This window comes from Lynx rufus, unplaced genomic scaffold (assembly GCF_022079265.1).
Source record: "Lynx rufus isolate CCGP_SWC_20201006 ecotype Redwood Valley unplaced genomic scaffold, mLynRuf1.p SCAF_11, whole genome shotgun sequence".
Taxonomy (NCBI): domain Eukaryota; kingdom Metazoa; phylum Chordata; class Mammalia; order Carnivora; family Felidae; genus Lynx; species Lynx rufus.
In genome coordinates, this window is record NW_025814825.1 from 42,833,741 (window position 1) to 42,856,869 (window position 23,129).

At 38.4% G+C, this 23,129-nt stretch overlaps 1 protein-coding gene and 1 pseudogene across 1 annotated transcript in view; both read right to left on the reverse strand.

Annotated features, from left to right (window-relative positions):
- Positions 1 to 21,737, reverse strand: part of PCGF6 (polycomb group ring finger 6) — a 35,224-nt gene extending 13,487 nt beyond the window's left edge. The window contains exons 1-8 of the mRNA XM_047073398.1: positions 21,312 to 21,737; positions 20,396 to 20,495; positions 20,209 to 20,305; positions 19,345 to 19,400; positions 19,185 to 19,244; positions 18,187 to 18,295; positions 13,217 to 13,244; positions 4,045 to 4,143 (exon numbers count right to left, since the gene is read on the reverse strand). Of these exons, the coding sequence (XP_046929354.1) occupies positions 4,045 to 4,143; positions 13,217 to 13,244; positions 18,187 to 18,295; positions 19,185 to 19,244; positions 19,345 to 19,400; positions 20,209 to 20,305; positions 20,396 to 20,495; positions 21,312 to 21,668 (906 nt within the window). The 5' untranslated portion in view covers positions 21,669 to 21,737. The remainder of the gene's footprint in view (positions 1 to 4,044; positions 4,144 to 13,216; positions 13,245 to 18,186; positions 18,296 to 19,184; positions 19,245 to 19,344; positions 19,401 to 20,208; positions 20,306 to 20,395; positions 20,496 to 21,311) is intronic.
- LOC124507116 (40S ribosomal protein S12-like) lies at positions 15,766 to 17,405 on the reverse strand (annotated as a pseudogene).
- Positions 21,738 to 23,129: the final 1,392 nt, after the last annotated feature.

A 23,129-nucleotide genomic window follows, 5' to 3' on the forward strand; every position in this document is an offset into this window, starting at 1 on the left:
ACAAGGTTACCTCTAATAGCTACATTGTGTTCCACTGTATAAATGTGTCATAACTTTTTATATTTATTTTTTATTTTAGAAAGAGCACAAGTAGGGGAAAGAGAGAATCTTAAACAGGCTCCATGCTCCACATGGAGCCCAAGGCGGACCTCGATCCCATGACCCTGGGATCATGACCTGTACTGGAATCAAGAGTTGGACAATCAACTGAGCCATCCAGGTGCCCCTGAATATGTCATAATCTATAAATCCATTTCCCTGATAAACATTTAAATTGCTTCTGATTTTACAATACTGATTTTTAAAAGTTACCTGACTGTAAATATTTCATAAATTACTTCATTCAAACAGAGTCACATCTCTGGGTTCCCACAAACATGACCCACATATTTGGTAGTTTGTAGATGGACTCACGGACTCAGCAACACAGCAAGGATATGTGGCCAGATCAGCAAGGGAAAAGATGTAGGTGGAGTCTGAACAAATCCACACACAGGCTTCCTATGGTCCCCCTCTCGGTTCAGGAGAAGATACACCCAGAGTACTCCTTTTCCTAGCACTGGAAATGCAGCCCACTTGTGCAATGTTTCTGCCCAGGGAAGCCCATTTGAAGTTCAGAGTACAGGGTTTTTACTGAGGGCTGTTCATGTTGGCATTCTCTGCCTGTAACAAGTACTAAGCTCCAGACTCTCAGAAGGAAAGCAGGTATTCATCACAGATCCATTGTATGGTGTAGGCATGGTGAAACACCCTTACTGGGAACTTTCTGCAAGCCAAAATGCTAGGTAGGCAAGGGCCAACTGTAGAAGCAGTCCCTTCTAAAGAGAGCAGCCTCAGGTTTGCTTTATTAACTCTTTTCCTGTATAATCTTTCTACCTCTGGAGTAGCTAAGTCTCAGGCAGAAAGGTTAACTGTAATGTTTCTAACCTCAGAGCAGAAATCAGACTGTGAGGGTAGTCTAAGAAGGCAGGAAAAACCTGTATCTTTTTTTTTTTAAACCCATATAAAAAAAATTTTCAACGTTTATTTTTGAGAGAGAGAGAGAGAGACAGTGTGCAAGCAGGGGAGGGGCAGAGAGAGATAGAGACACAGAATCGAAAGCAGGCTCCAGGCTCTGAGCTGTCAGCACAGAGACCAACGTGGGGCTTGAATTCATGAACCCTAAGATCATGACCTGAGCTGAAGTTGGACGCGTAACCGACTGAGCCACCGAGGGGCCCCAAACCAACCCCCTTTTTTTTTTACAAGCAAGATCACACTACAGATTCCAAGATAGGATTTTTCACTGAATGAGCTAGTAGCATACTTGTTCACACATGCTCTTCTTTGACAGAAAGTCTTTTTTCTTCGTCTGGCAAATTCCTATACATTCTTCAAGTCCATTCTTTGACTCCTTCAGAGTTAAATCATTCACTCTTGCACTCTTGTCACACTCACCATATCCTATTGTCATTCAGTTGTTTTCTTGTATATCTTCCCTACAAACAAGTCCCTTGGTGGCATAAATTTTCTCTCTCATCTTTGTACTCTTAAGGCCAAGTACATAGATGCTCAATTTAGCATCAATAGGTAATAAATAAATGGTAGGGACATACCATATGATGCATTAGAGTCTGTTTAAAAATTGACTTGGAAACAATTTAATAGTAAGGTTAAGTTCATATCCTAAATAAATAATAAACTATCTTTTAAGATGGAATTAATTATGGTAGGATTAACAATAAAATCTAACATCACTTATTCTACATAAAGAATTTTTAGTGATCAGTGTGATGTTTATTTTCTAAGTCTCGTTTCCTAAAACAAAAGTAAGATCTGACAATCAGTGTACGAAGGAACACAAGAGTAGCTATAAGACAAAATAAAATAAGACATGAGTTCAATATACCATTGACTCAACCACAGTAATCCAGAGGCACTCGGATTTCTATGTGATGGAATCTATCCAGACAATTACTGATTTCTGATTTTGAATTAACTTAAATCTCTTGTAAGAATACATGATCTGTATTTTTTTAACCTTTCAGAATTGTCTTCCTTTTTTATTTTGGTATGCCACAAATAACTTTAAAGGTAGTTTATTACTTAACAGTCCTGCAGTAATCATTCATTCCTGCTAGAAATAACCCTAAGTGAAGGCCACATACCTATAAACAGAGCACACATTTCCTACTTGGGAATAACTGGTTTAAAGAAGATCAGCATAGCAGGCTCAAGTGACTGGGTTCACCAAGCATTTTATTTTGATTAATGGTCAACTAGCTCAATGTTCTGTTCGTATTAGAAGTAACTCTTGTTTACTCTCTCTTGGGTTTAGAAGGTCTAAACAATTTTAGTCACAATCTGCATATTTGATAGTTCTCTGTTCCATCATTTCAACATTTTGGTGAAATAGTAATTTATAAGTGTTACCACCTATATAGTCCCTGAATAGGAAAGAAATATTTACCGAGAAAGCCGAGAACTGACAGAAAGTTAAATGTTGAAGACAAATTTTATATTGTTTCATTTCAGGGGCGCCGGGGTGGCTCAGCTGGTTGAGCATCTGACTTCAGCTCAGATCATGATCTTGCAGTTCATGAGTTCGAGCTCCACATCAGGCTCACTGCTGTCAACACAAAGCCTGCTTTGGATCCTCTGTCCCCCTCTCTCTGACCCTCCCCCACTTGCAGCCTCCCTCTCTCTCTCTCAAAAATAAACACGTATATACACACACATATATTTTATATATGTGTGTGTACATATGTATATATACATATATATATATATAAAATTTTATTTCAAAATGCTGAAAGCCTTGAATTCTATGATATGAAAGAAAAAACCTACATTTTTACACAGCCAAACCAATCTGGCAACCACATTTCTTAAAACACCAAATGTGAAACTTATAAATGGTAATTCTGTTCTGATCAGTATCTAGCCACAGAGGAAGTAATCTATACCCTACAGAAAGCCCTCTTGGGTGGCATTTCTTACTTTATGTAATCAGGTGCCACTCTTCTGAATTCTGCTTTTAGAAATAATAGACTGTTATTGGATCACTTACAATTCTTTGTCCAGGGGTCTCTAATAAGTTACCTTTTTTTTTTTTTTTTAATATTTATTTTTGAGACAAAGAGAGAGGCAGAGACAGAATGTGAGCGGGGGAGGGGCAGAGAAAGAGGGAGACACAGAATCTGAAACAGGCTCCAGGCTGGGAGCTGCCAGCACACAGCCCAACTCTAGGCTCGAACTCACGAACTGCGAGATCATGACCTGAGCCGAAGTTGGACACTTAACCGAATGAGCCACCCAGGCGTCCCATCTAGTTAGTTACCAGAAGACTAGCAATAACCTCAGGTAAGCTGTGGCTACAAGGTGGCCAGGTAAGTAAGTTATTTCCAGTTTTCAGTTGCCATGAGAAATATCTGTTAACTTAATAGCAAATAGTGTTTTCAATAAAAATTATTTCTTCAAATTTTACACATGATGGAGAACAAAATCCTCTTTAAAATTTAAGTAATGAAAGAGCAAAACTATATAGATGTGCGTTGTCAGTGACCCACATTCTATTTAGACTTTATGTTCAACAATACATGAGGTTCGAGTTTCTACTTTACAACAAGAACATATTACATGGCTAGAATGGGAGATCTTTCCTAATTCTCAAAAAACAAATAGGGTCTCTATTAGACAGCTATCTCACTTTTCTAGGTGTCTTGGACCTAGCTTGTCACAAACGCAAGGATGTCCTCTGAAGAGAAGAGGATGGGTGATAAACAACCTTCTGCACTATCAAAGAGACAGCCTTGGGGAAGCGAGGCTCGTACCCTCAGCTCTTCTGACACTGACAGGTAGTCAGTCACCAATGCCAGTGAGAAGCAGACAGTTGGTCAAATGTGATTCAAGTGGGGCTGGAATCACTGTGTCCCAATATTTAATTAGCATTTACATTATCTACATGTCATAAAAGCCACAGCATGCAATCCTTTTTAGCATTTCTTCAGTATACTAAAGGTAATCTCACAGCTTCATCTGTCCTTTTACACACATATACTCTACCTGACAAGCTGGATCAAGACCCATTTTTCTTCTGAGGAATTTTTCTACATGCCCAATAGTTGCTTCTCCAGAAACTCGGACAAACTTCTTTTCCAAGGGCTACAAAGATAAACGTAAATAAATATTTTCAGAATGAATACATATAATGTATAAATCATAAAGCAAATTTTAAAATAAAGATGTCCAACAGATTTATGAAAAAAATTACTATGAAATTTGAGCTCATTTACCTACCAAAGAAGAAAAAAGGAATTTTTGCTTAGCTTCCCCTCTGAAAAGTATGTCAATAATTTTTTTTAATAGAAAAGCTTACTGGCTTAATACCTCATCAAAAATAAAACTTAGAGTAAAATGTATTGACAGAGAGAGAATATCTGAGACTAAATTATGTCTAAAACAATCTAGCATCCTCAACAAAAAAACTGCAAGGGAAAAAAAGAACAAGATGGAGAAGGAACGTCTAGACTGAAAAAGATGTGAAGAATATAAATAAGAGATATGTCAACCAATTACAATGTATGGATCGCATTTGGGTCCTGATTTAAACAAACCTATACAATAATTTTCATGAGATAATTTTGGAAATTTAAGTAGCATGTGGATATTTGATTAAGGAATTACTATTAGTTTTCAAAACTGTAGTATCCCTATTCTGTTTGTAAAAAGTCCTTATCTCTTAGAAACAAATCTGATTATTTACTGATAAAAATGTCTCAGATTTGCTTTAAAATTGTGATAAGTGGTGAAGACATAGATGAAACGAGATTGGCCGTGAGTTTATAATTACTGAAGCTGAGCATGTACATGGGCATTCATTTTACCATTCTGTCTATTTCTGTGTAAGTGTGAAATTTTCCAAAATAAATGGTTTTCTTTTTCAAGAGGAAAATAAAAAGACTGACATCTAGACATATGTGGCTGGAATCTGATCCGATGGTCTAAGGTGATAGGGGAGACGCCACAGGGTCTTAAAGGAAGAGCTAACACTTAGCCAGGCACTCCATCTCCAAGGCAGTTTTAAGGATGTTACTCTCTAACACAAAGGAAAAGCTGAGGCAATCAGAACTAAAAGGGTACCTTTTAGGAATACATGAACAATAGGTTAGGTGCACGTTTGTCTCAAATAACAGCACTCAGCTTTCTTATCTGTAGTTTGGTTCCTTAAGATATTCCCTTATAGTAACACTACCCCTTATTACCATAGTGCAGCAGACAGCATAGGTGTTAAGCACGGATACTCCAGAAACAGACCCCCTGGGTTTAAACCCTGGTTCTGCCATTGTCTAGCCCTAAGTCTTTGGGCAAGATGATGAACCTTTCTGTCCCCATTTGTAAAAGAGATAATAATAGCACCTACTACACCTCACAGATTTTATCAAGAGGAAGGTGAGTTAATGTATGTAAATAACTATTAACAATTCCTGGCACATATTTACTACTGGTGTGTTGTGATCATTTCACTCTTTATGTAAAAGAACTTGACTCTTACATAACAAAGTCTATATAAGAGACCCTCATCCCATGGTTATGGGATACTGATACAATCTAGACAAAAATGGCAAAGTTTCATGCTCTTTTATTGTAAGTACAGGAATCATCTCACAAAGCTAAAGCAGTCTAAGGAGGTACAGCCGTGCCCCAGGTGGAGTCCCCAAGAAAATATCTCATTGTAGGTGGCACTGGTTAGCGTAAGAATCCTATCAAGGACCTTGAGAAGCTGCTATTCTGAATTATCTAGCTATGCTATGCCTGTCTGGCAACCAGTGTTTTGTTTTTTTTTTTTTTTTAGAGAAAGAGCAAACGAGTGGGGTAGATGGACAGAGGGAGAGAGAATCTTAAGCATGCTCCACAACTCAGCATGGAGCTGGACACAGGGCTTGATCCCACAACCCTGGGATCATGACCTGAGTGGAAATCAAAAGTCAGACGCTCAGCTGAACTAGAGAGCATTTCTGAAGGTTAATTCCCTGGGCTTACCTCAGGTATACCAGCAGAGGACAGTCCAATTTCTCTCACTTCTAAATTCTTTTTTTCAACGTTTTTATTTTTGGGACAGAGAGAGACAGAGCATGAACGGGGGAGGGGCAGAGAGAGAGGGAGACACAGAATCGGAAACAGGCTCCAGGCTCCGAGCCATCAGCCCAGAGCCCGACGCGGGGCTCGAACTCACGGACCGCGAGATCGTGACCTGGCTGAAGTCGGACGCTCAACCGACTGCGCCACCCAGGCGCCCCTCTCATTTCTAAATTCTTAGTGAACACCTCACCCCAGGCGTTTGTTAAAATTAATCCAACTTAGCTAAAGTTATAAATACTATTACTTTTTAACTTTTAAAAAAATGTTTATTTTTGAGAGAGTGAGCGAGCATCAAGAGGGAGAGGGAGAGGGAGGGAGGGAGGGAGAGAGAGAGAGAGAGAGAGAGAGAGAGACAGAGAGACAGAGACAGAGAATTGAAAGCAGGCTCTGTGATAATAGCAGAGAGCCTGATGTGGGGCTTGAACTCACCAACTGTGAGATCATGACCAAGCTGAAGTCAGACGGCTTAACCGCCTGAGCCACCCACCCAGATGCCCCAAAACTGTACTTTTTAGATCACCTAGAACAGAATTATGAGATCTGCCAACACCTGAAAGAGAAAACAACGTGTCTTGGCTTTCAAAGCCAGGGTTCTCATGTGACTGACTTAGTCCTCATGCCCCAGGTTCACAAGTTAACTGGATATTTCCTCCATATAATTCACATTCAGTTTTTTAGAAGACAATTTGGGTTTTTTGTTTTTGTTGTTTTGCTTAAAGCTCTAGAACAGTTCTCACCTACATAGTCAACTCTTATCTTTTCTGCTACACCTCATAGTCTCCTACCATCTGTAAATAGGAAAAAAAAAATCCAGAAGATTTATACCTCTTTGAAATTAAGCACAGACAGCAATCTTCCCTACCATCTATAACACAAAAGGCCGATTTTATAAGAAAGTTGAATAAGCTAGTTTAGATCTGTAGGGAGATTTAGGAAACAGTTATTTTCTTGCTTTAGATAATGCATACCACTAAGCAGATCTTTTAAAGAGATGATACCATGGGGCACCTGGGTGGCTCAGTCGGTTAAGCGTCTGACTTTGGCTCAGGTCATGATCTCACGGTCCGTGAGTTCGAGCCCCGCGTCGGGCTCTGTGCTGACAGCTCAGAGCCTGGAGCCCATTTCAGATTCTGTGTCTCCCTCTCTCTCTGCCCCTCCCCTGTTCATACTCTGTCTCTCTCTGTCTCAAAAATAAATAAACGTTAAAAAAATTAAAAAAAAATAAAGAGATGATACCAACTCATAATTACACTTTACCTTGAAAAAATTCCTATTTCTGTCAACTGAAAAGGCTAGAAACTGTTATGTACCCAATAGGTAGGTGAACCCCCAGTAGCCAGATTGATTTTTAAAAACCACCAAAAGGGGTGACACCTGGGTGGCTCAGTTGGTTAAGCATCTGACTTCAGCTCAGGTCATGATCTTGCAATTTGTGGGTTTGAGCCCCACATTGGGCTCTCTGCTATCAGCACAGAGCCTGCTTTGGGTATTCAGTTTCCCTCTCCTTCTCTCAAAAATAAACAAACATTAAGGAAAAAAAAAAAAAAACACCAAAAGGAACTAGGACACCTTGGAGAAAGGATAATTCCATGTCTGGGGGACAAGAGATGTACAAGTTGAACATAGAACATCTTGTCATATCAGATAGCAAGAAAGTATTGCAGACTATGATACCTATGATAGGACAATTGGAACATCAATAAAGGTAATAAATAAAATAGGTTTAAATCACAAATATGTTTAAATTTAGGAGTTCACACTAAAGTAAAAACAAAAACAAGAAAACCTATTTGATTTGGTCAAGACTGGAGTACGCTCATGAACCAACTCATTACTCTGAGCTTGGTAAGTAAAGGGAAAGAATCAAGCATTTATCTTGCCTTTCCTATAAAAACGATTCCACTGGCTAACCAAATAGAGGAAAGGAAGTTTCTCTTTATAAAGGTATTTTAACTAGTAAAAGAAGTGGGGGCGGGGGGGCCTCACTGGCTTAGTCAGTGGAGCATGCGACTCTGGATCTTGAGGTTGTGAGTTTGAGTCCCACATTGGATGCAGAGATTATTTTAAATTAAAATCTTAAAAAAAGAGGAATGATAGCATCATTTTCCAAACCTTATTAAGCTAATGGGCTTAGACACTGAGCACCAATGGTTGCTAACATAAAGAGATCCAGACAACCAGATATTTTGTGCCTCTAGATAGACAGAAACACCACCTATGACGTATTCTTGATCCCTTCAAATCAAACCTGTATGATCAACACTCTGAACTTAACTATCAGTTTATGGGAAAGATAGAAGACAGAAGAACATGCCAAATTATACCACAGTGATACAACATCAAAACCCAATCTATAGAAAACTACAGGACAAATGACTCCTTGTCATCAACAACTGCAAGAAAAAAAGAAATGGAAAACCTGAAGATTTGAAGACATTCATATCCAATCACAATGTGTGAACTTCATCTGGATCCTGACTTAAAGTGTTTAAAAAAAAAAAAAAGTGGGGTGCCTAGGTGGCTCAGTTGGTTAAGCGACCAGCTCTTGGTTTCAGCTCAGGTCATGATCCCACATGTGGGGTTCTAGCCCCACAATGGGCTCTGTGCTGACAGTGCAGAGCCTGCTTGGGATTCTCTCTCCATCTCTCTCTGCCTCTTCCCCACTCACACACACTCTGTCTTAAAATATACCAACTTAAAAAAAAAAGAGAGTGAGAGAGAAAAACACCCACTGTAATTGACGCAATGAAAAATTTGAACAATGAATAGATACTTCACAGTAAGAAACTGTTATTTGGAGGCACCTGGGGAGCTCAGTCAGTTAAGCATCTGACATGATTTTGGTTCAAGTCATGATCTCACAGATCGTGAAATCAAGCACTGCATCAGGCTCTGTGCTGACAGAGTGGAGCCTGCTTGGGATTCTCTCTCTCTCTTCTTCTCTCTCTGCCCCTCCGCTGCTTTTTCTCTGTCTCCAAATAAATAAATAAGCTTAAAAATATTGTTAATTTATCTCATTCACCACCCCCAACCTTTTGTAAAATGACTAACATACAAAGTTTTTTTTTTTTGTTTTTTTAATTTTTTTTTTTCAACGTTTATTTATTTTTGGGACAGAGAGAGACAGAGCATGAACGGGTGAGGGGCAGAGAGAGAGGGAGACACAGAATCGGAAACAGGCTCCAGGCTCTGAGCCATCAGCCCCAGAGCCTGACGCGGGGCTCGAACTCACCGACCGCGAGATCGTGACCTGGCTGAAGTCGGACGCTTAACCGACCGCGCCACCCAGGCGCCCCCAAAGTTTTAAGATAGTACTATGAAGACCCAGATGGCTTTCACCTAATTTACAAACTGTTGATATATTGCGGTATTTGCTTTATCTCTTCTAATCTATATGCATGTATGTATATGTGCATGTTAATTTTTTATTGGACCACAGGATTTTTTTTTCAACGTTTTTTTTTTTTTTTTTTTTTTTTTGGGACAGAGAGAGACAGAGCATGAACGGGGGAGGGGCAGAGAGAGAGGGAGACACAGACTCGGAAACAGGCTCCAGGCTCTGAGCCATCAGCCCAGAGCCTGACGCGGGGCTCGAACTCACGGACCGCGAGATCGTGACCTGGCTGAAGTCGGACGCTTAACCGACTGCGCCACCCAGGCGCCCCTGGACCACATGATTTATGTGCATACACTGAGATATTTTACTCCTTAACATATTAGCAATTATTTTCTCAGAATAAAGGGACTCTCCTGTATAACTACAATATAATTATCATGAAACATATATAATATTCAGGAATTTAACATTAATACAACACAATTATCTAAATAGTCCAAATTCTTTTATAAATTGTCTAATACCCATTGTAAATTGTTCTTGTATCAGTGAAGGATCACACATTGCATTTGTTATGTTTCTGTAATCTTTAATAAAGAATAGCTCTGCCACTTTATTTTTATCTTTCATGACAATGACGCTTTTGTAACTTTTTTTTTTTTGGTATGATACATGGTCATTAAAAAAAAGAGACTCTTCTTGCAAGAATACTGAAATATGTTAAGTGTACAACTTCGATTCAGGTCATGATCTCACAGCTCATGGGTTCAGGCCCCGCATTGGGCTCTGTGCTGACAGCTCAGAGCCTGGAGGCTGCTTTGGATTTTGTGTCTCCCTCTCTCTCTCTCTGCCCCTTTCCCTGCTCGGGCTCGGTCTCTCTCTCTCTCTCAAAAGTAAGTAATAAAAAAAAATTTTTTTTAAATACTGAAATATTTACAGATGAAGTGGCAAAATGCTGGGGATTTGTTTCAGTATAATAGGGAAGTGGACAGAGGTACAGATTAAATTGGCCATTAGTTAACTGGTAAAGCTGGGTGACAGGGAGGTTCTACTTTTCACTATGTTTAAAATTTTTCATAATTAAAAGTTAAAAAAAAATGACTCCTGGGAAAAATTATTGGGACTATATTACTGCCTTGTGAAACACTTTGAAATTGAATATAGCAAATAGGTTTTATGACTTTCATGCTACAGGTCTACATGGTAAAGAGTTTAACAACCTGCTCAGACATATTTATTTAAACTCAAAGATATGAACCAACAGATTCATCATCACCTCTCATAGGCATAAAACCTATAAATTAACATCTGTATCATCAATTAAAACTGAAAATTTAATGCCTCAAAACTATAAGAGAATAGTATCATCAAACTCCTATACACCATCACTTAGCTTTACCAACTCAAGGCCAATTTTGTTTTAAATATACCCCACTCATTTCCTACTGCAACTACTTCCTGCCCCCATTAGTTTTGAAGCAAACCCCAGATGTATTATTTCATTTGTAAATACTTCAGTATGTATCCCTAAAAGGTAAGAGCTCTTTAAAAACACATAATACCATTATCATACTGTAAAATCCCTTGATATCAAAAAATATCTAGTATATGTTCAAATTTCACCCATTGTCTCAACTTTCTCACCCAGCAGGAAATGATTTTACTCTTTTTAGGGCTACCATTAAAGAGAAAATAATAAAACACAGATTTCATGAAAAAAAATTAAACCAAATATGGACTCAAACTAAAATTCCAATTTATGCATGTATTTTTATCGATACATTTTTTATACTCTCAAAATACATACCCTAAATATATTATGAACAATAATTCTATTCAAAGTTTCCATCAGATCTTGGCTTACTTTTTAAAAGTTTTACAGCTTTATTGATATAGAATTCATATATCATTAAATTCACCATTTTAAAGTATACAATTCCATGGTTTTTAGTTTATTGGTAGAATTGTGCAACTCATCACCACTATCTAATTTCAGAACATCTTCATCATCCAAAAAGAAACCCCACACCAATTAGAAATCACTCCCGGTTTCTCCCTTTGCCCTGAGACTACGGCGACCACCAATCTATAATACTTTGTTACTATGAATTTCTCTGCTCTAGACATTTCACACAAATGGAATCATGCATATGTGCCTGGCTTCTTTCATTTAACATATTTTAAAACTTCATCCATGTTGTAGCATGTATCAGTACTCGATTCCTTTTTATTGCCAAATAATACTCTGTTGTATGGATATATCATACTGTGTTTATTCATTCATCAATTGATGGATATTTGGGGTGTTTCCAATTTGGGGCTATTTTTTCATAAATTTTTTACAGTTCATTTTTCAAATCAAATCCAAATAAACTCCATACATTGTAGTTAGTTACATCCCTTGAGTCTCTTTTAATTAATCATCCTATCTATATGTTCCCTCTTCACCTCTCCCTTTTATTCTGAACAAACAGAATTGTTTCCATTGTCTAGATTTGGCTTATTATATTCCTACAGTGTCATTTAACATCCCTGGATTTCTTGTAAATTAGTAATTAAATCTAGGAGTGTGATCAGCATAACATTTGTTTGTTTTGGCAAGAATACTTTACAGGTGGTATTGTCATGTTTTTCTAATGTGTTAGGATTGGAACTACTTAAATATTCTAGGTCCATATGCTTTTGTGGAAGCAACAGGCTAATTAATTTCTAGTTCTTTCTTCATGAAGTTTTTACACTCTCTTGGGTGTCTGGCTACTACAGATGATTGGACAAATATCTTTAGCAAACTCTAGGAGCATAGGCCACTATACTTGACCCATACAGAAACTTATATGCCACTTTCCCACCTACCACAGTACTATGAAAGAACTTCCTAAAGTTAATTGCCATAAATTTGATTTTTTACAACTTAGAATAAATTCAAAGTTACCAAACTTAACACTGCATCCCCTCCATCACTCTGATCTCTAGGAAACATCTATAATATACTTCATCCACAGAAGTATCCACCTATTCCTATGCTGTAGTTCATGTCTCTCAGCAACTGTATTCACAAAACAGTATACCGAACCAGATATAATCCACCCAAGTGTTAGTACAGACTTTGACAAAGTCACTAAAAATCCAAACAGATCAAAGCTATTTCCTTATATATTTACAATCCCAAGTAAGTATAAGGCCTGATTTAACCCTTTTTAAAAAGTTACCCTTTCAAAAAAAAAAAAAAAGTTAGCTTTTCCTGAATGACTCATCCTATAGGAGCAACACTGTGTACAATGGGACCTGTGATAATAGAGCCTTTAAGACAACTCTGAACTTACGTATGTTACAAAGGAGTTCATTCTTACTTCTAAAAATTCAGTAAATGAAGTTACAAGTTAGGGCAGGTTACCTTGAGCCCAAAATGTTATGTGCAAATAAAAATTTAAGCTCATATTTAACCGAATGCCAACTATGCAAAAAATGCTTTGAAACATTTTTTTAAATCACCAAATTATCCTAGTATTTGGTTTTAGAGTTTTAGAAATATCTCACTTCTATTTCCTTAGACCACTGTCCTGTATTAATAACAAATCCCTACGTATTAACTCTTTTCTCATAAACTTATTATGACAGCATTACTGAACGTACTTCGTATTTCTACCACTTTTATTCACAAAACACTACTGGAATTGAAAGCAATCTCCATGATTGCTAATCTGACTCCCAAATTGTGTACTACAGGGTCTTCCTGTGAAGTAAATGAAAATAAAATACCTTAAAATGTCCCGTGCCTTCATTAGCACTGAAAAATGAAAGCAAAATTAATCAACATTTTAAACTATACGTTAAATCATAAAACACAGAAAAATAACATGGATATAAATACTCGAGGAACATCAATTTAATCTTAAAAGGCCACCACCTACCCTTTTATGAAATAAAGAAATGTGGTTGTCACGTCTGCCACCTACTGGAAGGTAAAGGCAGTTTTCTCCGCTATTTTACACTACTTTGTATACTTCCAGGAGTGAAGACTGTATCTTTAATATTTAGGTTTCCCCCGCATGTTACATTCTAACATTTTCCAATTTATTTTTTTTTAACATTTTCCAATTTAAAGTAAGACTTCTTTTTTTCCTATCATAATTAATGTGTTTTCTCTTTACAGTAACCTTTACAAGATAGATTTCTTACAAGAAGGCTACTAGATTTCCTGTTAGTTTGCTTATAGCATAATGGGCATGATTTGCTGTTTGCTCTTCACCTAGAAGTGCAAAGGGACTTCTTAAGTCCATTACATTTATGTCATGAGGAGACAATAGGCTCTAACTTTTGTTGATCATCTACTATGCACAGGCATTGTATGAGGTCTTCATAGAAGATGCATGCTTTTCATTTAGTCCTCAAAATAGCCCTGCATATCGGGTATTAGTATCTCCCTTCTACAGATAAGGAAAATTAGCCTCAGAGAGGTTTAATAACTTAAGGTCACAGAGCTACTAAGTGATAAAGCTTCCAACTCATGTGTACCTAGCATCAGAACCCACATTCTTTCCTATAGTGTTGTGAAGAGTAGGCCAGACCACAATTGCATCATCTACAAAATATTCTTATAATACAAATATAATAAAGAAATATATTAAAAGATAACATAAAAGCTACATTATAAGCACATAGTATGTTAATATAAATGTTTTATATATATATATGAATGTAATGTAAACCTAAAATATATAATATAAACTTAGAGTTGTAAAATAAAATATCCTACTTGTTACAAGAATTATTTCTATAGAATCCATGATGTACAGTCATCTGGCTTCTGCCTAAGCACCTAAAGAGAGAACTTCTCAACTGACAAGTTAGTTCATTCCATTTGTGGGCAACTTGGTTAGAAATGGCTTGCTCGCACTGAATCAAACATGTTTCTCTCTGTAACTTACACCTACTAGTCCTAATTTTGTCTTTTGGTACTCTTGTGAACTAGATCCAACTTTTCTTTTTATATGATAACCCTCTAGAGATCTGAAATTAATTTAAGGGGCTTAGGATTGTTCTTTTTCAGACTATTTTTGTTCCTTCCCTTACCATATATGACATGACATGGTTTTCTAACTTTTTGCTATTCTGGTTACACCTCATTTTACCAACCTCTCTCTCAAAATGTAGTGCCCAGAGCTCAACATAATACACTAGTTGGATTAATACAGCGTACAGTTGGACAGCAACTCCCTGGTCGACTAAGTGTTACTGAGCTGAAGACTGCATTAAATTTTGGCTGTATCATACTTATCTCATGTGAGTCCATTTTATACACTAGGCAGATGTACATATTACAGGACCACAGAGTACTTTAACCTTTATTTTCGAATGACCCTGCATTATTTCAATATTCCTACATTGCTAATAGTTTAGACATGGTAGGAATACCATAAATTGATACTTAAAACACTCCTGTTAGATGCTATTATGATCCCCAGTTTAGAAAAACAGAAACTGATGAGAATTCAGCTACATCCCAAAGGTTATATACCGTTAGTTACTGAGACTTTTCAAAGTCTATGGTTTCTATATACACTATACTGCCTGCCTGAGGTTATTTCTTTTTATAATCTTCTACTTTACACACAAACTGAAGAACAAAAACAAGAAGTACAAGACTATCTAAATATCACAAAACATGCATACCCAATTTAGGGGGGGACCTAGCTTCATATTCCAATGGTTGAAAAGTCACTGCCCACGAGATGAACCTACCTCGGTTTTTTTTGCTCCTCCAACTCAAGTGGGGTCAACAGATGGACCAAATTTGCTTTTGTACTTGCATCAGGTTAAAACTCATCTGCCGCTTGTCCTGCCATGAGAGAGCTGCCTATGCGTTACCCTCAGTAGCCTGACTTCTGTGAGAACATAAAAGCTTTTCCATGTAGTGAACTCTGGGGACTGGTGACTTCAAAAGGACTCTCTGCTTCTGGAAGCTTTCTTTCAAAAAGACTCCTTGCCACTCTGAAAGCTTTTTTCCCCTCAACCAGTTGAAAATGGATAAAGGGCTATATTATGAGTCAGACTACTCATCATAATCATCAACACAAAAGGCTCAATTCTTTCTTTTCACAGATAGAGAAGTTGAAGCTCTGAGACTAGAAGTTCTGTGAGGGCAAAGGCCATGGCTGACTTCTTCAAACCCATATTCTCAACCACTAGCAGAGTGCTGTGCTGGTATGTAGCTGGACCTTAACATCTTGTGAATAAACAAAAAGCAATTTGTTAATGTTTACAAAACTAGATAACAGAAAAGCTAGGATTTAAACCTAGATCCTCCCTTATTCCAAGCAAGGGCTCTTTTCTTCTTCTTCTTCTTCTTCTTCTCCTTCTTCTTCTTCTTTTAGAACAAGAACCAAGACTTTTATTTGTTCATTTCTTGCGTTTGAAGTATTTCTCAATGACATCCTTGGCCTGAGACTCTTTGCCACAGTCCTTAACCACCAAACAGTTGCAACCAACCACTTGATGGGGTTTTCCCTCTCTGTCAGTTTTACATAGGCCCACCCATTCCCCTAGTTTCTTGTTGTCATCAACCTTAATTAGGTTGATTTGGTATTCAGCACAAGGGACATCCATCAACTTGACGTATATAGGTTCATCACACTTGGATGCAAGCACACAAAGATGGGCTTGGCGCTTGGCGAATTCCACACGCCAGCCCATCGCGGGAGAGGGCAGTCTTCAGCACTTCTCGTAAAGCAGTATTAACATCCGCTGCACCTCCAGCAGCAATGCCTTCCTCAGCCATGGTGGTGGGTTACCGGTGGAGCGAAGCTTGAGTGCAACAGAGCCTCTGCCTCCCTGGGACTCCCCATGGCAGGGAAAGAGCATGAGGGCTCTTTATTCTACAGCAGGGAAAATTTACTAATGAAACAAATTTGGTAAGTGTTAATGACTGCCCTGAGTACTGTGGTCAATCCTCACTCATCAGGAAAGCCTGCCATGATTTATTATTGATTTCTGCTGCAGGCAAAGACAGAGGTAATGGCGGCATACCCATCACTTATTTGCCATCTTTACCTCCCTGCCACTTTTCAAAAAATGTATAAAAAATTGATCATCAGTTCTTACTGTGTACCAGAAAACTTTACATTTCCCCAAAATATTTTTTAGAAATATAAACTCCTTTCAGTTTTCAAATTTTAAACAGACTTAGAAAAAATCAGGTTACACAGTAAAAATTCAAACACAACGAAAAGACTTTTTCCCTACTGTAGACTCACAGACTTCAGTTGCCCTTTTCTAGAGGCAACTGCCATTAACACATTAACATTTTTTTTATATGTCCTTTCAGGAATGATCTGTGCATGTAAAAAAGAAATGTGTATACACATATTTCCCACCATGCTCTTTAAAAAAAAAACCATACATGGGCACTTGCGATGTATTCCCTTATTTTGTTGATTGTTCCATTTAAGCATATATGCTGTTACATTAGCACATACTCATGTGCTATATACCATTATTTAACCAGGTCCTTTTTAGATTGGAACACATTCTTTATTATCAGAAATTGCTTGTTTAAAGTTTGGTATTACATAGTTTCTGTTCATTCCTCCAAAGGGATTATTTTGTTATCAACCACTACTACATGGGCTTTGTGTTCTCGCCCCTTAGGTGTCCTTAATATCAGCCGAGAACATAGGGTGACTGACCACATAAAGAGGTAAACACAACATAGCACAAGCTAGATACTAAATAGATGATACAGGCAATCTAGAATTATAAGGAGAAAGTTACTGAAAAGTAAAATAGTCATCAGCGACACAAAATGGAAAATCTAGATTTTCTAAAAAAAGCATGTTAGTTTATTCTGCAAACTATGTAAGAATTTTGAAAACTGCAGTTTGATACATGCCAACTCTATGATGATACTGTATTTAACAATGTTGCAATGTAATAGAATATACCATATGCTACATATAAAGTTTGAAAGAAGCAATTTATATCAATTGGAAAGATATCCAACTACTTCAGAAAACAATTTGGCAAAACCAAGTAAAGTTGAAAACAAATATATCCTAAAACTCAGCAAATCTATACTCTTAGAGAACTATCTCACATATACACAGAGATACATACAAAAATGTTTAAAGCAACATTATTTATAACAGCAAAAAAAAAAAAACAAACAAACTGGAAACAAGCTATAAGTTCAACTGTACAAGAAAAGATAAATTACGGTATATTTATTTTAAGGGAATACCAGGCAATGGTGAAAATGAATCAACTAGAATTACACATTTCCTCATGGATGAATCACACAATGCTGAGTGAATAAAACAAGATGGAAAACAGTGATACCATTTAAAGTTTTTAAATGGGCAAAAGCAATTCTACATCATTGCTTAAGGATAAATACGTGTGATAAACATATTTTAAGAAACCATGGGAATCGCAATCATTACTTTTAGGAGACTGGTTATTAACCTCCAAGAAAAGAGGGATGAGCAGGAAGGGGTGGCCGAAGGGTTTGTGCCATACGAGCGTGCGGTATTTCTTAAGCCTGATGATGGTGACAGAAGTGGTATAGTGCTATTCTTTAGACCTTTTTCTAAGTCTTAAATATTTCATGATTAATTTTTAAAAGGATATCACAAAAATTTGATTTTACCTACGTTAAGGATGATTTCATAACTGTTGGACTTAACAAATTCTTTATTTTAAGGTTAAGAGGTAGAGAGATTAAGGGTACTCACCCAATGAACTCTAGTAGTAAAGACATATCAAGTTCAGGTGGGATACGAAACACTGATTCTAAGACTTTCTTAGATCTTCCTTTGCTTGAAGGGACTGGCTGTGGAACAGCTATTTAAAAGCCAAACAAAAAAGTTGGGTTAGAATAAAAATTTCATGAATTGAGATCTTTGAAAAATATTACACAGATACTATAACTATGTTGACTATTTAAAAGATGATAATGCACTCAATCTCCCTTTAATAACATTAAATAATCTGTCAAAGCCAGTGACATTGCACGTGGGGACCACTCCACAATGGAAGGCAGGTATACAGGGTTGGTTTATCAGGGCCACAGAGAGGGCTCATAACACAACGGTTGTAGATAATCCTTAACAAGCACTATTGTGTGCAAGGGCTCAGGGGTCATGCTGAGGACTGCACGTGCAGATTCTCATTTAACCCTAATCATGATCCCATGACATAGGTATACTGCTTTTTTTTTTTTTTTTTTACTTAAAACTGTAAAAAAACGGAGATTACTGTTCAAGTGAGATTAGGCAATATATAGTACGTGGAAGAACCAGGACTTAAACACAAATTTATCTAATTTCTAAGCTATCACATCACCATCATTACAAAAACTGAACAGTTACTATGTTCCAGGCACTGTTTTAAGTGCTTTGTATTACTCAATGTATCCTCACAACAATTTTAGGAAGTACTATGATTATCCCTACTTTATAGATGAGGAGTCTGAGACATTGAAGTAATTTGTCAGAGTCACACAGAAAGTGGCAGGGCTAGGATCAATCTCAGACCATCTAGCTCCAGAGCCTGTACTCCTTAATTTTTATAATTAATTAAATTGAATTACACATCATTACTTTCATCATCTTTCTCGCTCTTTGATCATAAGAAAACAAGCTATCACCAAAAATAATTTCAAAGGGAATAAATTTCGTTAAGTTAGTGGTCTTTAATCTATAAATACATTATGGTATACACCCAAACTTACCAGGTTTAGGTACTTCTAGACCTCTTTCTTTATAGAAATCATGCATTTGCTTTTTTTCTCCTAAAAAATGATAAAACACAGACTAAATTACACTTAAAATGTAACTAGTAGAGTCAGCAGAGATTCTGGGGTTCACAACCATGTAATAAAATAAACTTACTTTCCTCTAGATTGATCACTAATTTGTACACTATGTCTTGTAACTGTCGGTCCAACCTAATAAAAGGAAAGGATGGAGAATACCTCAGAATTCAGCAAAATGCATTTTGGTACAGAGTGAGAATAACTGATGCTCTTTGTAAATAACTGCTTTCTCTTGGGAGTGGATATCTCCTTTTTCAGAGGTGAGTTACTTTTATAGGTAGCACCAGTTCTCAACTGAGAGAACCTCAAGTCATTAATTATATGTAATCATAAGTAATCACAGACTATTGAATGGTTTGCTAAATTGTTCCATGTGGACTGTCTTATTCTCCTGATAAGAATATGAGCTTGAGTGCGGAAACTGGATTTTGAACTTCTGTGCATCATCTGCAAACCATTCTTCTAGAAAGATAGTAAAAACGTAATAGTATTTGCTGAACAAATGAAAACCAATCCACTTTTAATATTTTTCTTCACTTCGGAAACATAGTACGAACTGAAAATCTGAAAAAGCCACAATGACCTAGGACACACCGGTTTTTCTAAAGAGGCCAGTTGTTTCAGGCATCATTTTTAAAAAGCAGAATTCTAACTATCCCCAAATGACAAACCTAAACTAGCCACAGGAACTTGACTGATGGAATTAAAACCCTCAGAAAGAGAGGACTGTGCTTATTTATTTATTTTATTTATTTATTTTTGGTCCCCAGAAGGTATCACAGTGCCTGGCACACAGTAAGTGTGTTAGATATATTTCTTCAGAGAATATGTAGTTGCCTTTTTGAAACAGGTCAAGAATTCATTCCCAACTACACAACTAGAAGTTTTCATTAAACAAAGTATATTTAAAATATAAATTTTACTTATATATTTTTCTTACCTTATGTTATAAAGAGGTTGTGTCTGGTGTACTACTATGTTGCATTTTGGACATCTGTTGCTATAGTAAAAATGTCTTACAATGCAGCTTTTACAAACTGTTGAAAAATAAAATGTTTAAATTAGGATGCTTTGGAGACATTTCAAAAATTGAATGTATCATTTCAAAATGTGAACTATATGCTTACATGTATGAAGACATTCTGTAATGGTAGTTGCATCTATTAAGTAACCTTTGCAAATGGAACACAAGATGTACGGGGTCAGTTCTGAGAGATTAATCAGGCGCTGCAAATGCAATGGAAGTAGTTTTAAAATACAAGCCCTTGCCTTCTCAAATTCTTAAGCCATAATCCCCACATATCATTATGAACAATGTAACTTACTTTGCAACACCACAATATTACAGTACCTCCAACCCTTCAAAATACTTCTGAAAGTTACAATAACGCAATATAAACCAATGTTTCAAAAAGACCTTATTCTCCTGGATATACTGCATACTGCCAGATGAGGAGCATCTTACTTTATGAAATACTTACAAAACGGTCAAACTTTCCAGATACAGGTGTTTACGTTTAATAGGTCAATTCTGACTGGCTAGGTGTATTACCCAACTTGATGAAGTATGCCCTACCACATTAAACAAACAAAACAAAACAAAAAACAAAACAAAAACAACCATCCTTTTCAACTAGAGATTGACTGGATAGGGAAGAGTGTGCCATCCTCTCAACACCCTGTAGAAGAAATGGACTGTTTCTCGTCCGACTTGCAAGTTCCTGGAAAGAGAAGCACTGCACCCTACGCGCCCACCCGCCTGGCATAATTTAATAATGATTTACAGAAAGATCGAGTCGGACCCCGAGAGCCTAAGTGAGCGGCAGGAACCTCACAAAGAGTCGACAGGGGGTCGGGCGGGGAAACAAGCCCAGTCCGCGCCACATGCCTGGGCAGGTAGAGCAGGGAGGGGTGGAGGTCGACGCGAGTGCCAAGGGCTACAACGGCGCGCCGGGGACGCGCGGCCCGGCCCTCGATGGGGAGGGCGGGCTTCGTCCCGGAGGCCCCTCTGCCCCGGCGTGGTCAGGCAGGGGCTATAAATACCTCCTCCTCGTCCTCGGAGTCCGGCCGGCCTCCCTCCAGCCTCAGCGAGAAGTGGCTCATCTCTTCCTCCTCCTCCTCTTCTTCTTCCTCCAGCTCCTCATCCTCTTCCAACTCGTCGTCCTCGTCCTCGAAGCGGCCCCTCATGCGGCCCAGGCTGCGCTCCGGCTCCAACTCTGGGGGCCGGGCGCCCGAGCAGCCTGGAGCCCCCGCCTCGGGCAAAGGCGGCGGGCCCTCCTCCCCCGCTGCGGGTGCCGGGGTGAGGGCAGGCGGGGACACGGCTGGCGGGGGCGGCATGGCCGCAGCTCCCTCGGCCCTGGCGGCTCCCGCGCTGCCCGTCGCCAACGAAACCCTCTCCATGCCGGGGCTAGAGGCCGGTCGAGACGAGACCCAGTGGCTGGCTAGCGCGGGAGTACTGCCGACCTGCCTACGCTGCCAGTGCGCAGGCGCGAGAGACCTGCAGGGCCGCTGGGAAATGTGGTTCGCTGCCCTCACCTAAACCTGGGCGTGCCCTGAGCCGTTCTGCATATAGGGTGGGGCCCATGGCCGCATTTAGAAGAATCAAGTTTTCACTTTGGAAGGCTGATGCTCTCTTCACTCCTTTTTAATTTCATTTAATTTTTAAGCAGTTTGCTTTTTTAAACTGATCTCTACACCAAATGGGATTTGAACTTACAACCCTGAGATCAAGAGTCCCGTGCTCTACAGACTGAGTCACTCGGTTGTCCCTCTTCACTCCCTTTTTTAAAATGATTAAATTGTTAAGCATATGACTTCCGCTCAGATCATGATCACATGGTTCATGGGTTCAAGCCCCAGGTCAGGCTCAGTGCTGACAGTTCAGAGCCTGGAGCCTGCTTGGGATTCTGTGTCTCCCTCTCTGCTGCCCCTCCCCCACTCGTGCTCTGTATCTCAAAAATAAATTTAAAAATGTTTAAAAAATTAAAATGACAAAATTGGTACCATTCCAGACAGCAGTATGGCACCAGAAATAGGTGCCATCATGATGTCGTATTATGAACCATAATGACCTAAGTTTGAGTGGCGATTGCGTGTTTCTTTCATCCAAGATTATTTCCATGAGGCAGTATGACATTTCTATTTTGAAATATGTAAGTTTATTTGGAGGAATTAAATCTTTTATTGCCATAGGATGGACATATAATCACCATTTAAAGACCATCCTCGAGTCCCTATCACATAGAAGAAAGTCATTATATTTACTTCAACAAATATTTACCAAAGGTCTATTGTAGCAGGAACTGAGACCTATTCATGCACTCCTACCCCCCACCCCCCAATTTTTTTATGAAAGAGATATGGCGTTGGCGTAGTTTATCCTTGGTAACATAGTGCCAGCTAATGTCATGATGCTTGTAAACTGGATTCAGAAAGGAGTTAAAAGCTCCTTAACGAAATAATGCTGGGGGTGGGGGGATCACACTTGAGAGAGAATGTGTTGTCACTGAGTAAAATCAATGCTAATTTGGGAGTGGTGTACATACTTCTTAGAGAACTGGTGAGGAAATCAAGTCATTTTGCTTATTTGGGGAAAACTGAACCTGACTTGATGAGCACCCATTGCCCCTGGACTAGACTCTCCCTCTCCCTCTGTAGTCGCCAAAATCTGGTCAAGCCTAAGATACTGAAGTATGCAAGATTCAAAAAGTGGAAGAAAGGAAATGTCTCCTCCTATATGGAAGAGTATAAAGCCTCGAGGAAGGGGGATGGGAACTGGACTAGGATATTGAAAGAGGACGGTTGAAGAGAGATTGAAAGGGACATAGACACCTGAGATAGTCTCCTTACATGACCCTAAAA